This window comes from Phalacrocorax carbo, chromosome 2 (genome assembly GCF_963921805.1).
Source record: "Phalacrocorax carbo chromosome 2, bPhaCar2.1, whole genome shotgun sequence".
Taxonomy (NCBI): Eukaryota; Metazoa; Chordata; class Aves; order Suliformes; family Phalacrocoracidae; genus Phalacrocorax; species Phalacrocorax carbo.
The window spans coordinates 136,696,214-136,711,644 of record NC_087514.1 but is presented as its reverse complement, the minus strand read 5'-3'; the positions used below and the strand labels follow the sequence as shown (position 1 = coordinate 136,711,644).

The window sequence follows — 15,431 nt, the reverse complement described above, 5'->3', positions numbered from 1 at the left end:
CCTGTACATCCCTAACCAAAAAAGAATGCTTCTCAAAAGAAAAAAGAAATTGGTGTATACAAAGTAATACAGACATCTACTTGCCATTCCCCAACTCTACTCAAATCTGCAAGAAGAATGAGAAATAACAAACAGAACTAATGAAAATGAAGTTCTTTAAATGTCTTTCTATTTCTTCCCCATGTCTTGCACTGTCCCCAGGCAGCCACATCCTGTGCACAGGGACTTGCAAACAGAAATACACCATAAATGTTTGCCCTTCCAGACCATGTTTAACCTGCTTCTTGGATATCAGAAGCCTTGCTTAACAAAGCCTATTTGATCTTGTGATAAACTCCTACCCTAAGCTATGCAATCTGTTACCAGTACCTTGTAACTCTTTAAAAGATGCAAACAGAGGCCGAAAGAGCAGGCATTATTTTTCCAACACTGCCTACAGACTCTTTCAGCATGTGATTCCAAATTTCACTGTTCACTGACTAGTGATGAGTATCAAAGATTTGGCAGGATAAGAAATTGAGGTTTTACACTGACTTCACAAACAAGAGAAACACAGGGCAGTAATAATAAGTTTCCTCTAACAGTCCATGGTCTCTCTTGCACATCTGTGCTGAACTCTTCATTACCTCCTCTCTTGACGAAATGCTCAATGCCTGCCTGCTCAGGCCTCAAGAACCTCTAAGTCTCTGACGGCTATTCTGAACAACCACAGGAATCAGTGATTCCAGTGATCAGCCGAGTCAAGTATAGCTCTGTAGAATAGAAGTCAAGGCTACGAGTAATGGTTCACCTGCAAGGAATCACTCATGTTACCAAGTAGATTGAATTTTAAGGAGAATGGAAAAATCTACGTAAAAAAAGAGGAAGTTGGAGAACTGAAACAGATGTTATTTTCTATTTTAGGTAAAAATTCACTAGTATTGGCAGCAAAACCCTTTTTGACTCATAAACTCCACTCTCACAAAGTGATACAGCAGAGTATACAGAATAAAGAATTATACATGCATCCAAGAAGTTGTGTTCTTAGCCAATTTGGGGTTTCATCTCCCATGCTCCTAAGTCAATTATAATTAACATCTGGAGTCTTTTTAAGGCAAGCATTGTTTGTACCAACATTACTTAATCTTCTGGTTAGCTTGTGCTTAAACAGTCCACAGAGGACCGAAAAATACAGCAACGAAGAGTTTATTTCTCGTAAAGTAACTAGAGTCTTGTTATCCTAAAGTGCTATCAGTTAATTTATGACTATCAGAGTGGGTCAGACTCTAATCAAATTGTAGAAACATTTCCAAAGTGATTATTCAATCAAATGACTAACATGGTTAATTAGGAGCCATAAACATTGCTCTGAAGTTCATCAAAGTAATGACTTGCCCAGAAAAATTACTGCTAATTAAATTGCCTGCTGCTTTCATTTCTACCTTATCTAATAAAAAGTCCAACCAATGAAATTTAGCATTGCAGTTTTAAATCGTACTAAATGCTTGACTAAGACCCAGAAGTATTTTTACTAGCTAAGCGGAGCTACTTCAAAAGAAAACATTTTAGTGCAGAAATTACCGAGCAATTATATGTTTTCTTCTCTTTACAGCATTGTTTCAAGACAACAAATAAGACAGAATTAGGCATAAAATGCTTCTAGGGCAGGATCTGAGTGTTTGAAGTGACTGATTCTATCACCTTTTAGCAATTGTTAGACTTTGGAGAAAAATGTGCCTGAATTTAGGACACACAACAACTTATTTCAGACTTTTAACGAAGTAATTCACATTGTAAAGTTACATCATCTCAAGAAGAGCAGAGCCCCTTAAAAAAAAAAAAGGAAAAAAACCCAAACAAATTAACTAAAAATATGGTGATAAAAAAAATTTATTTCTCTTTTATTGTTAATTTGGAATACTTAGAGGTCATTCTTCGTTGCTCCTTTTGCTAACAGAAACATAGCAGTCATCTTAAAACAATGAATATAGCCTTACACCATGTTGGTTTGAAACCATTTTTTCCCAGTAGGTGTTATTTTAAAACTGCATGTAATCTAGACACTGCAGAAGTGCCTTTTCATCTGGGAATGTCACAGAGTAAAATACTGGAAATAAGCTCTGCTGTGCCTTAATCAAAATACATCAAAGCAGAAAAAGCCCAAACAGACTTTCTCACGACAAGAAAAATCTGCTACTGAATTTAGCAGGACACAGGTTCTAGGTTTCATTATCAAGAAAGACACTTGAGTGGTCCCTTGGTAAGGAAGTATTTCATATTAATTACCATATCAGAATTTAAAGGGTTAGGTTGTATCAGCCCTGTATAACCTCAAGCACGTAAGGAATCCTTAAATCCTATTTTCCAATTGTTTTTCAGAGATGAGAACCAGGTTTCAGACCCACAATTGCACCCTGTGCAGAAACAAACAGAACTTCAGCCCACATCCTTAGCCAGGTGAGACAGGGAAGGTGAAGCTTCTGCAGGTGACGGGATGAAGTGACTGTCTTCTCCTGAAGCTGTGCAAAAGCAGGACCTGGAAACCTGAACCAGAATTTATTCTTCAGCCATTCCTGTGGTTCTGACCTTAGATAGCCTTCCTAACTAAGGACATGTTGTTACATTACCCTCTAACTCTGAATTACTTTTTCAGTTAACTTTATCAACACCAGCTGAAGATTTGGTGGCCCAGGGCACTGCCCATGTGCACGTGACAAATCACAGTGCAGTACAGTGGTACTGCACTACACACATGCACATGCAGAGAGAGAGAGATGGGAGGCCAAGACTTAGAAGATGCACACAATCTGAAAAATGGTGTGTTAAGAAGTTGAGCTACCTGCCTGGCCTTGGTCTCTGCAAGGCAGCTCATGTGAGCGGTACAATGTAATGGTGAGCAGCTGCCTTGCGCACCAAGCCTGCTTACAAGTGATAGAATTATAGAATCATTTAGGTTGGAAAAGACCTTTAAGATCATTGAGTCCAACAGGAACCTAAAACTGCCAAGACCACCACTAAACCATGTCCCTAAGCGCCATGTCTACACATCTTTTAAATGCCTCCAGGGATGACGACTCAACCACTTCCCTGGGCAGCATGTTCTAATCCCTGACAACCCTTTCAGTACAGAAATTTTTCCTGACATCCAATCTAAACCTCCCCTGGTGCAACTTGAGGCCATCTCCTCTCATTTTATCACTAGTAACTTGGGAGAAGAGACTGACCCCTGCCTCGCTACAACCTGCTTTCAGGTAGTTGTAGAGAGCAATGAGGTCTCCCCTCAGCCTCCTCTTCTCCAGACTAAACAACCCCAGTTCCCTCAGCTGCTCCTTATAAGGCTTGTTCTCCAGACCCTTCACCAGCTTCATTGCCCTCAATGTCTTTCTTGCAGTGAGGGGCCCAAAACTAAACACAGTATTCAAGGTGTGGCCTCACCAGTGCCAAGTACAGGGGCATGATCACTTCCTTGCTGCTGCTGGCCACACTATTCCTGATACAAGCCAGGATGCTGTTGGCCTTCTTGGCCACCTGGGCACACTGCTGACCAACACCCCCAGGTCCTTCTCTGCCTGGCAGCTTTCCAGCCACTCTTCCCAAGCCTGTAGTGTTGCATGGGGTTGTTGTCACACAAGTGCAGGACCTGGCACTTAGACTTGAACCTCATACAATTGGCATCGGCCCATCAATCCAGCCACTCAAATTCATCTCAAAATCACTCAAACACCTCAACTCATAGGTGAAACTTGTCTCCTTCCCTACACGCATAAAATAAAGTGACAACACTAAAACCAGAACCTTCTCACTCTTTGCCCGCCTACCTCTCCAATTTACACTTTATTACCAGCTAAGTCATATTAAGAACAGAAGCAGTTCCCAGTAAATACAGCCAGTCCTGTAATTTAACTTACAGCATATCCTCTCCAATTGTCCTTTTGGTCTGAAAAGTTACTACACGGGCTTTGGCTCCTATTTCAGCAATTCAGAATTGGTATATGTATACAAACAGACTTAAATGTGCTGTGCCACTTGTCTTCCCATAGGCAAGAAATACAGTGCATGCAGATTCTTTCCTTTTGTGCTACCAGGAACAGAGCCTGGACAAGCCCCTCTGGTAAGTGTGACCAATCTAACTCCCAGGCACCACACACACGTCAGCCTGACCCTGTGCTACACACACTGTGAGTATGCCAGCCCTCCCTTCAGTGCCTTGCAGGGCTTTGCCAAGTACTTCCTTGTGCAAGGCAAGCATTTCTCTGGTACGTGCAGAGGTGGCTGGTGTAGTGGGAGAGGTTTTTTTACCAAGTAAGTGCAGAGACAAAGGTAGCCTTTTTAAAATAAAATATTTGATCTGGAACACATCATACTTTTGGCCTCAAACTGAGTAACATCACAATCACACTACAAGTAACTTTTCTGTTCATGGATTTCCAAAAGAACTGACAAACTGTTTACAAAGGAGTGCTTCATCCACCACTGAAACACATTTAGCCTCGTGGTGGAAAGCAGCTGTTTACCACCACTGAGAAGCTCTGACCAGCTCAAGGGTGAAGACTAATACTGAAATCACTGGAAAACCGACAGGGCTTTTTAGGTAAGAAAGGCAATTCTTAAAAAACTAGACCACAACAAGTGGCTAAGGTGGCACCAGGCATCACTAAGAAAAATCCTTGACCTGTGTTTTGCAGGGAGAGGTACCAAATGATTCTTTCTGATCATGAAACCTACAATTTTGTAAACCTGCAGAAAACACTTAGATTAAAACTCGTATGTCTCTCCAAATAGAGACAGGTAGAAATACTAGAACTAATGGCAATCTCCTTACACAGGAATTGCTTGAGCATATTTCACACTTCAAATGCTGGTTGGTTAGGTTTTAGTTCAACCACCTTTAAAAGCACTATCCCCTCAGAAGGTATTTAATTACAACAGAGTCCAACAACTTGGTAAAATCCTGGCAATACAAAAGTCAGCATTATATTTTCCTTAGCAGGTTCAGCACAAAAAATGTAGGTACACTGAAGTTATATGAGTGAAAATAGAGTCACTATCTTCTCTAAAAATCAACCTAAAAATTAAGTATTCTTTTTCCAAATCATTATGCAGTTTAAAAACATTCAGAATGGAAGGTTTTGTTCTTCATTTTGTCTGTCACTAGCCTTCGTACCAGCAATTAGGAAAAAAAAATCCAGAAGTATGTGCACTCATAGATACACACACATTCCCTTCTGAAAAAGAGATGATTAAAATTTGTTAAGTTTAATATCTTACCCCTCACTTGAGAAAAACCTACCGGAGAACTAGATTTGGCCCCACCAGCTCATGTCGAAGTGGAATTATTACACACATACAGAAAGAAAACCTTAAGCAAACAGCTTCCTTTCCACAACTTTGGTTTTTAGATCTATGACAACATCTAATGCATTTTCTGAGACCAGATGTCAACAGCCTGTCTCGGCGATGTGTAACTTTTTATACAGCAGAACAGGAAAACAAAGGCTCATACATTCAGCTCTGAATTGAAATTCCACATGGAGCTGATCTTTTGAGCATATTTTAAAATCATGTATTTGCTTTTATTAACCTCAGTAACTGTAAAATGTATTTTAAACATTGCTTCCCTTTGAATTCAACAAAAGACAGAAGTATTTTCTCTCTCCCTCGCTCCTTTTGTTAGTAATCTTACTGCAAAAATGTCTGTGTTGCTTTTTCTCCTCCGCCCCGTCCCCTGCCTGTAAAATCGAAGTTGGACAAACACTGCACGGCTGAAGTGACATATTTGAATGGAATTCAGACCAACCAGTTCCTGTTTATGTTTCTGATTTGAGAATGTAGCCTTCTCATTCACTATACATTAGAAACACACCAAGGCCATAAATGGTGTCAGGTTACAGGCAGGCAGGGCCAAGGAGCATTAATCATTACTTTAAGGCAACTGGCAAAAGCAGCAGCTGAGGGAACACTACACCCTTCAGCTCCGCATAAATGGACATTCCAGGGTTTGGCGTGTGTGGGTTTTTTTTTTTTTCCCTTCAGCATCCATTTTATGAATGAAACTTCAGGCTGCACAGAGTCCATTCATATAAAAGCTATGCTCACAGGGCTCAGTCTCTCGGGATCAATCGGTCTTGGGTAAGGCTGATGTGATTGGTTTAAGGCAGGCTTCAGCCTTCCATTACTGATTTAAAATGCAGCCTGTGTCCATTTGACCTGCGTTAATGCACAAAGAGTAAATCCAGACTGTGCTCTCAATCCTCAAATCAAATCATTAGCCAGTGCCACTTACTGTAACTGTAGATTTAGAGGATATTTATCCATTTCTTTGAAAAACAGGGACTGCAGGACAATTTTTCAGATCTTATTGTCTCCTTTGAAAGGAAAAATAGATGTATGGTCTCCTGCCTATATGTTCACATTAACTTGGTATTCAGGTTTTCCTTTGTTCACGAAGATAATATTACAAAATGAATTCTATGCTAACTACAGATTACTTTCAGACAGAATTAGTGAATAGCCGTGAATAGCTAGATGGGAAACAAGCAAAAAGTTAAAACTCTGACTTCCATAGCAATCTTCTGAAGTCCAGGTTTCCCAAGTTTGCCCCTCAGATGTTATTTTTTTCTACTACTCATATCATCCAATAGCAGACTTGTGTTTATGTGTTTTAAGAGCAAGTACAAAGTGCAGTGCAGCTTAACTACTGAACAAAATCCATGCTCATTCACTGAAGCAACACAGCAAAGACAAGCTCCTGAAAGAAGAGGGTGAAATATTTTTAAACCACAGAAGTGAGACTCGGGAAAACTGAAAAACCAAAAACAAGGAGGGGAGACTTCTTAAACCTACTGAACTCGAGAGCAAACTTCTATCCTTTGCCCCTCCTACCTTTATGCCAGCCACTTTTTCATTGCAAACAATTGTACTGCTGCGTAAAAGAATTTATTTAAAGCCATGGGGGGATGCAGTTTTGAGATGCACGTACTGAAGCACCACATCCAGGAAAAGGATGGAGTCAGTTTTGTTTCACAGACTGTTTTATAAAACTATGTTCAAGAATACCACAAATATTTGCAGCCTGACAAAAAAAAAAAAAAGCGCGGGGGGGGACGGGGACGGGGATGGACGACACACACACGACAGAGAAAAAGAAAACCTAGAGACAATTTGAGGAAAAGATTAAGCAGCTGGAGGATTTATGAAGCAAGATCTCAACAAGTCACACAGTCACACTAAAAGTATACATGCAAACTGTCTACAGAGATTTAGAGGTGGTATGTTAATACCAAGGAATTGTTTAGGATAAGCCAAAGAGGTGTAGCTATGAGCAAGGGAATGGACCTGATCAAAGGGAAAATTTAGGCTTACGATCAAAAAATATTTCTTAACTGTGAAGTCTATTAGTCTGTGAAATAATCTCCCAGGAGAATAATTGTAGTAATAATACTTAGCACTCATACAGCGCTTTATGTTTTCAAAGCACTGTGCAAAAATTAGCCAATATAATTAAAGACAGTAAGAGAAGCACCATGAGTTGTGTCATTTGAAATGCTGCACTGGTCAATTCACTAGAGGATATCCTGGAAAAAGCGTAACTGTACTGACTCTTACTGACAGCTAAGATTTCTTTTTTTTTTTATACTAGCATCTCAAAATGTCTAAACTTTACCTCCAAGAAGTACAATAGAATACCCAACTGTTGTTTAAAACAGGAAAGAAAGAAAAAAAGCAATCTGCAAATAAATACACTGCCAATAAATAAACTGAATTTTTTTCCCGTTGAAATTTTAATTCAACACATTGTCTTATGCTGTTCTGCAAAGTCCCAAATTTAAGGACATGTCAGCTGATCTCTAGAGAAGAATGTGCTACTAGGGATCTTTTTCCACATTAATTTGCATTGATTTGCTTTCCAAAAAACCACCACATCAGGTATTTGAAAGGACGCTTGCTTTTTATTCCATTCTAGTCAGTAGGTAAACACACATTTATAACATGGATGGCAGAATGCTAACAACATCCTATACATATGAGAGCAAACTTAGGAGGTTAAGAAGTGTCATAATTACAACTTCCTGGGCAACCTTGATACAACTCCTTTGTTGCAAATGAATTATAATACAGCCTTTTGCCTCGGCACTCTTGCCTCTTGAGTGCACCGGTCAAAACTGTTTGGGGGAGGGAGAGCCATGAAGTAAACAGCTTTGCAGGTGGAGCCCGTTTCATTTGTTACAGAGTCTGGAAGTTGTGCACTCAATGAGGCAGAACATTTCAAGAAAGGAAAAGATGACTTCAAGATTAATACAGCTGAACGGTCAATTTTAGGCCCCAACAAAGCCCATTCCAGCCTCAATGAAATTTGCCAAAGTAGTCACGTGGCTTCTGCCAGATTTTTCATATTATGCATTTCTTATTTTTGAAGTGCTTACACAGGGACCCTAATCTGATGTTCACATACTGCCTTGCTTAGAAGCACAAAGGAAGTCCCTAGGAGCTAAGCTTTGAACATGTGTAATACACTATGTCCTTTAAAAATTATCCAGTCCTAACTGGGCACCCAAAATAAGCAGGTATATACATCTGATGTGTCTCTCTGCCTCCGCTTGTCTCTCTTAACACAGGGGCAGTTCCTCATCCATTCTAACGTGCCAACACAAGGTATTTATTGCTTTTGAGGCCTCAGGAATGAAAAGGATGAGCAACCCAGAAAGCAAGATATGGAGGCTAATAACTCGGGATAGTTAATTCCTTAAGTGATGTGACTAGTATCTTGGAAGAAAACTTTGGAAATGACAGGGACAGAATCTAAATGTTCTGAGGTCCATTATTCAAGCATATTAATTGGGATGCTACCCTGAAACGTAACTGTGAGAATAGCACTGCTAACGCCTCTAATCTGCTCAAGGAAGAATTAATCTATCTAGATAAATTCGTGGCAATTGGTAATAAGGGCATGCAAGCAACAATTCCTCCTCTACTTAACTCTTAACACTACTGTGCGACAAATTTCAAAGTTCCCAGTCAAAGACATAGCCATAGAAGAGCTTTCCAACCAGAGTAAGTATTTCAATTTGGCAAAACAGAATATGAGATTTAAACTTAACAACAACTTAAGATGTAATTTTAAAACTAGACTTTCAATATTAACTGATACATTCATAGCTAGAGTTGTACCTTAGTAAATTTGCTAACACACTACATGAGGTGGTAAGGATCAAGCCTGCAAAGATCCTGCTTCAAAATAAAGCCCAGAATAGATGAAGCATCGCAAGTTTGGCCTTTTTTGTTTAAATAACTGAATACCTGAATAGAATTCTAGAAGTGCTAACGGTACAGGAATGCCCACTACCAACCCTTGCAAACAAAGGTCTTGGGAAGCCTTCTGGGGTATATTCACTAATGATGCAAAATTGCAAAAGTCTATATGTCCTTAGCTGCATCTTGGTGCTTAAAGTTCCTAGATACAGCATCAAGTATTAAATATGTCTGACTGGCAGCCATGAAAAAAAAAAACAACCTGATGCAGAAAATAAGGTCTGATTGATTGAACATGTGTGATGTACTGTGACTTCTAGAAGTGTGGACGGATAAGTATAAGGAAGAGCTTCTACTCTGTTGACATTTTTCTTTTTCCATTATCTCAAACATTCTGCAGTAGAAATTGCATACCTGCAATTACAATTACAACTAATTGATCTGCCATTTCCCATGTCATAATTAATGTCATGTTTTAATAGAGTTATAATCATTCCATAATAATGCTTTTCATTCACCAGCTTCCCACAAAGTATAAAAGTATAGTGCACAAAAGCAATGAACTTTTATGAGGCTTTTACAAAAACATCCCAAAAGGAACATCTTGGTGTATTACAATGAACTTTTTAAATATGTTTCTATATTCTTATCTGAGCTGCAATAAAATACCATGCGAAAAAGACTTTTCACTCTGGCATTCCCCCTTCCTTGAACATCCATAGGTGAAAAATGAAATCAATGATTCAGTGACAAATACATTATGTTTCCTAAGGGGTTATTTAATGTACTCTTAGCAAGGATGGAAAATGATGGTTTCTAGAGAACAGATGGTAGCAAGACAAAATATCAACAGACCACAGTTGTTGACTGCAATTTATGGAGTGTACAGATGTGTCAACTTAAATGCAGCGATTCTGAAGCCAATAAAAGTACTTCCTGATACCAACAGATTAATTTTTCATGACCACTGGTTACACAGCTATTACATTTTTAAAAACTAATTATTCATCTACAAAAGAAACAACAATTTTACTTGAATGTCATTACTATAAAGTGGAATGTTGTTCTTGCTAGCACAAAGAGAAAGGCATGACAGAATTGGATACAAGTTTGCACATCTTCCTTCCAGAAGAAAATTTTCTTCCCCCCCCCAAAGAATATTCCAAAGAAAGATGAATGCTAGCAGCCAACTCAGATTTAAAGTAATAGTATGCAATAAGGAGATCCTACTTCCTAGCCAAATATGAAGCATGCTTACAAAAGGGCCTTTTTTCACCCTTTAATTTAGCAGGATGAATAACGGTGCTTGTGAAGGTTGCAAGAGACTGGCAGTGCCTGAAGCTGAAGTCCCCTATTTATTATCCATTGCCACATTAACTATGCAGACAGTCTCCCCCATGCTGCTCTGTAAGACTAAAGATACATGACTGCCAAAGGCATGTATCTCAGAATCTTCATCAATGAATGGGTTTAGTTCGAGATCTGATTCTTGTAACCTGAACTTGTTTTCATCTTGTCTTATATTTCAACTTTGAGAAATATTTCACTCATGGTCCCATCCCTGTATAGGTCTAACTCAAATTTACCTAAGGATTGGTTCTTTACTTGTCAAGAGTAAGAAAGGAGAAAGCAGCTCTACTTTCCAAATTCCCCTGTTGTAAATCTGAGATAAATTCAAAACCAAGGGCTTTACAACAATGATAACACAAAAAAAAGCCCACTAAATAAACAATGTTAAGTTAGCTACAGAAAAGACAACAAAAACAAATTCTCCACTATATCCAATTGGAAGATAGTTTGACATGGGCTAAACTTTCAAAGGAGACCTCACCTCTGCTGCCTTGTAACCTTTGGGAAATAAACTGCAAAAGCATCTAGCTAGAGGATAAACCAGCAGGAAAGCACTGCAGGTACTGCACCACCCAGAAGAGAGAGTCAGACGGAAGTCAGGGCCACCCATTCCCCTTGCCCAACTCAGGCTGCTTGTGTACGAAAGCATTGCATCCTCATCCAGAAGCATGGTATGGTAAGGACTCACTGAAATACTTCCCTTTCAACACTGTGGCATACACAAAGCAGCACAGAAGCAGAGACTGAAGAGGAGCTGCAGAAATCACTTACACCGGAACTGAAAAATGTGTTTTGATTGCATTTTCTCAGCTCAGTACTGATGAACTGTTTACACCTAGCCCACTAAATGCTGTTTTAACCTCAACTTCTCTCCATACTACCCTCCCAGTTTCCTTCTCCTTGTTACTTGATAGTCATCACTGAACTCCTCTTTTGCTTCCCTAATTCTCTCTCTCTTTTCCCAAGTACAATATAAATAGTAGATTTAAATTATGGCAAACATTTACAGTGTTATTCCCTTGATTTATGTTTTTATCCTTTCTACCGCTTATCTTTCTATTTTGACCAGAAGCTATTGAGAGCAGGCTCTGCCACCACCTCCTCTGTTTTGTACAGTCTGTAGAGCAATAAGGCTCCATTCCAGTTGCCCTATAAGCACAATCATAATAAACATTATTAATAGCAACAGCGTATTCTCTACATCAGCAACCTGGCATCACAGATTATATACCTCCACAAAACACAGCAGTATGCACAATCTGAGAAGCTGACACCAATTTGGCTGATTCTTCTCCCTCATTGGTTTTATAGCTGTATAAACCCCACTTCAGCGGAGTTACTCCTGATTTAAAGTAGTGCAAGCAAGAGGAGAAAGAGTCCTCTATTTCTGGCAGATAAATGAAAGTGCTCATAAAATGGAGCACACAAATTCAGAGGTCAGAGATGAGACAGCACAGAACAAGACCCCTCTTAAGCAAAGCTCAGTTTTGCACCCATGATTTTTTCTTCCCCAGCTTCTCCAACCTGTGCACTGCCTGGACAGGGGGTTCTGGAAAATGAAATCCTTTGCAGAGCAAGCAACAGCAACAGTGGCACAAGTTACAGTGTACTATGTAGCCATCTTACTACTTCATAAGCTATATCGGACATAAATTACTTCAGGAGACTCAGAAGCCAAACGAGCAAGTTTCAGTTCATATGATCAAAACATCAATAGCACCAGCTTGGACTCATTTATTTACTATGCAGAAGTAAAGGAGAGTCTCACCTACCTGAATCATATGCAAAATCTCTAGGCTCCTGCTTAATCATCAGAGGAGGGGGGAAATTTTGACTGGCTGCACTGCTAACCATAGCATTGTGTTCATAAACTGGATCGTGGTACTCCTGCTTAAAACCTTGAGGAGGGAAAGGGATGTTTGGCTCAGACATCTGGCGCTGATATATTGGACGTCCTTCCCTTGGCATTGCAGGCAAAGGTGGGAAAGAATTGCAAGGTTCAGAGAGCTGGCGGCGAAATCTAGGACACAAGTTAGAGAGGTCATGTAAAGGACTTGAGCTACATTCCATTTCCCAAAGATCTTCACAGGTCACGATTAGCAGCTGTATCACTTTCTCAGTAGCAAACATTTTGCTTATGATAACACCAAGTGCTCCCATCAGGATCCCTTGCATTGTAGAACAGTAACAAGCAAAGAAACAAAAACAGCCCCCTATTAGTTACCAGCTCTAAGACCTGTCCCCACCACCATCCTCTTTGCTTTCAGCATCTTCTCTCAACAGAAGCAGCAAACAGGAAATGCACCAGCTTCAAACTAGTAGAAAGGCTGACATCTGACCACAGTAACATAAGGGAGTCTTAGAGTTCTCTGTTCTTTCACGAGTATTAGCAACGCATTGCTTGTACTCTAATTTACTCTTACCATTCTTACTGTTACATGGAAACCATTCTGACCACAACACACACAAACATTTTGAATGAAGAGTATTGTCTGCCACAGTATCTGGAATCATTCCAGGGTGAAAGTCCACAGTTCTGTCCTCTCAGGCCTAGCACTGTGAGAGATCTACCTGCAAGGCTGGCACTGCATTCCAGCACTAATGGGAAGGGAATGCAAGGAACCCAGAAAATGGAGAGGGTGCAAATTTTTGCTAAGAGAAACAATGCTTAAGAACTCCCCTCCTGCCTTAACTTGTTCCCTTCGTCATTTCTACGTGAAAGAAGTCATCCATACAAGCCACACTGTCATTCACTATTCCCAAATGCTCTGTTTTAAATTAACTTCATTTACATGTAACCCTGCTTGAGAACCTATGCTTGTTGTTTCTTCCATAAAACATATCTCTCTGCACTAAAAGGCCTGGATATAATTACTTGGACTTCTGCAGGTTCAGAAGCATAGAGAAGAATACAAGGCTGTTATTTTCCCCACCATGCCCTGATGAACTGCGTAAAGTCCTCCTGTCATGTCCTGCAAATTACCTGCAGAAGCACCACTGTAGTAATGTTGTGGCTGCACTAATCCATAGCAGATGCAACGTTCTTGGAACAAACTGCTTACTAGTCCTGTTTTCACTCATGAAGAAGACACACCTTCTTTTTTTTTTAAAAAAAAAAAAGCAAACTGTGCCGTTCTTTGCAAGTTTCTCACTGTCACACTAAAAATATCGAGAATTAATCATTCTTCAGCTTCCTGTACTTTGGATCTGACTTTGGTTCACGCCAGCAAAAGCAGACATTCTCCTGGAGAACACTAGGTGAGTGAAGAAGAATGCAGGAATTTGACTGCACAGACAATACGGTCCTTGACTAGCAACTCATATGTAGTACATGTTTCTGAAACAATTTAAACTGTACTAACATCTGTCATAATACTGCTGGGAACTTGGTCTGACAAGTATTTACTGTCATACCTTAATTACAAATACTGTGGGAGCTACAGAGATAGAAACTATTACAATGTAGTACTGGAGACAAAATGAATTTTTTAATGATGCTGTAAATATTATATTTTGCAGTAGAAAGAGTACTGCACTGTAGCATTGGATTTTGCAATTCCACCTACACCTGCAGAAAATAAACTTAGAAACTCAAATGTATTATGAAACAGTTAGGCTGACTGGCACTGCATTCATTTCCCTCTTTTCCTTTTTTCATTAGCCAAAAAAAGAAGCAGAAATTATCATTAAGAACTGTCAAGGAGTGAATCAGAAAATTGCAACTTCAAGTTAAAATAAGAAACAGGCTCACTCACAAAGCCTCAAAGGAAGTTAATAATACTTGTTGTACTGGAAGCTTTGTATGGAATCAAGCCATTTGTTTATACAAGTGGATTTGATTCCTGTTGGTACTTGTTAGGACCACTTATCGTTCATATATTCATGCCCCGTATGAAGATGTATGGGCTCTATATTCTAGATACTAATGCTATCTTATGCCACCAATGCATAGTCCAAGGAAATATGCCCTGAGTCACAGATTATATATATGAACTCACATAGGTGGGTCATTTGTTTAAATGACATTTTCTGAATACACTCATTGTAGCAGCACACCACCTTGTAAATTAGGAAGATTTGAATTTCACAAAAATACAAAGTACACATTTGCTTCAAACAACTGGAAGTGAGAAGACTTAAAATAAATACGAAAATGTGGAAAAATATCTTCCACTACAAGTGTACCTTTCTTTTAAAGAAAAGGAAAAATTTTTTTTTTTCCCCTGAGTCAGCTATTTTGGACTTTACTAGAACACATGAGGTGCTAGCACGGAAGGGAAGCATTAGTGCAAAATGCCCTAAAGAACATGAATAACAAAGATGGGGGAGGGAGAGGGAAATCATGTAAAAAGCCTACAAAGCTTGTGCAGAGCAAGTGTTATGGGTAAAGAAAAATACACTAAGGTGTATGCAAATCTCTATACATACTCAAATTAGGGCTGACATAGAGCTTCAGCCCTCTCTTTACAAGTTGCTCTAAAATAAAAGATTTTTTCACCTGAAAAATCTTATTACTGCTCTCTGCACAGAAGCCATTTAGCTTCTAGAGATTTCAGTCTCCTGACAACTTGACTTTGGTGCATATACAGCAACACATTTCTCCACCATCCTGTAATCAAAACCGGTGATTGGCTTCACTGGGGGCCTGCGTGGTTAGACCACAGTCCACGGAGGGGGGAAAGATGGTGACTATGGCAGCTGAAGGGGCCAATTCAGTGTTTCCTACAAGCTAGGAGGGCTTGCAGAGAACCTTGGGTTATACTTAAAACTACCTCAGCAGAGCACAAAACAGCAATATGAACCTTAGCAACCCCCTTCAGAAGTGATCTGCACAAATCCCTGGATATAATAGC

At 39.6% G+C, this 15,431-nt stretch overlaps 1 protein-coding gene across 2 annotated transcripts in view; it reads right to left on the bottom strand.

Moving 5' to 3' along the window:
* ETV1 (ETS variant transcription factor 1) overlaps positions 1-15,431 on the bottom strand; it is a 67,858-nt gene that overhangs the window by 15,669 nt on the left and 36,758 nt on the right. For both annotated transcript variants that reach the window (XM_064444514.1, XM_064444513.1), the window contains exon 8: positions 12,351-12,598. In XM_064444514.1, the coding sequence (XP_064300584.1) occupies positions 12,351-12,598 (248 nt within the window). The remainder of the gene's footprint in view (positions 1-12,350; positions 12,599-15,431) is intronic.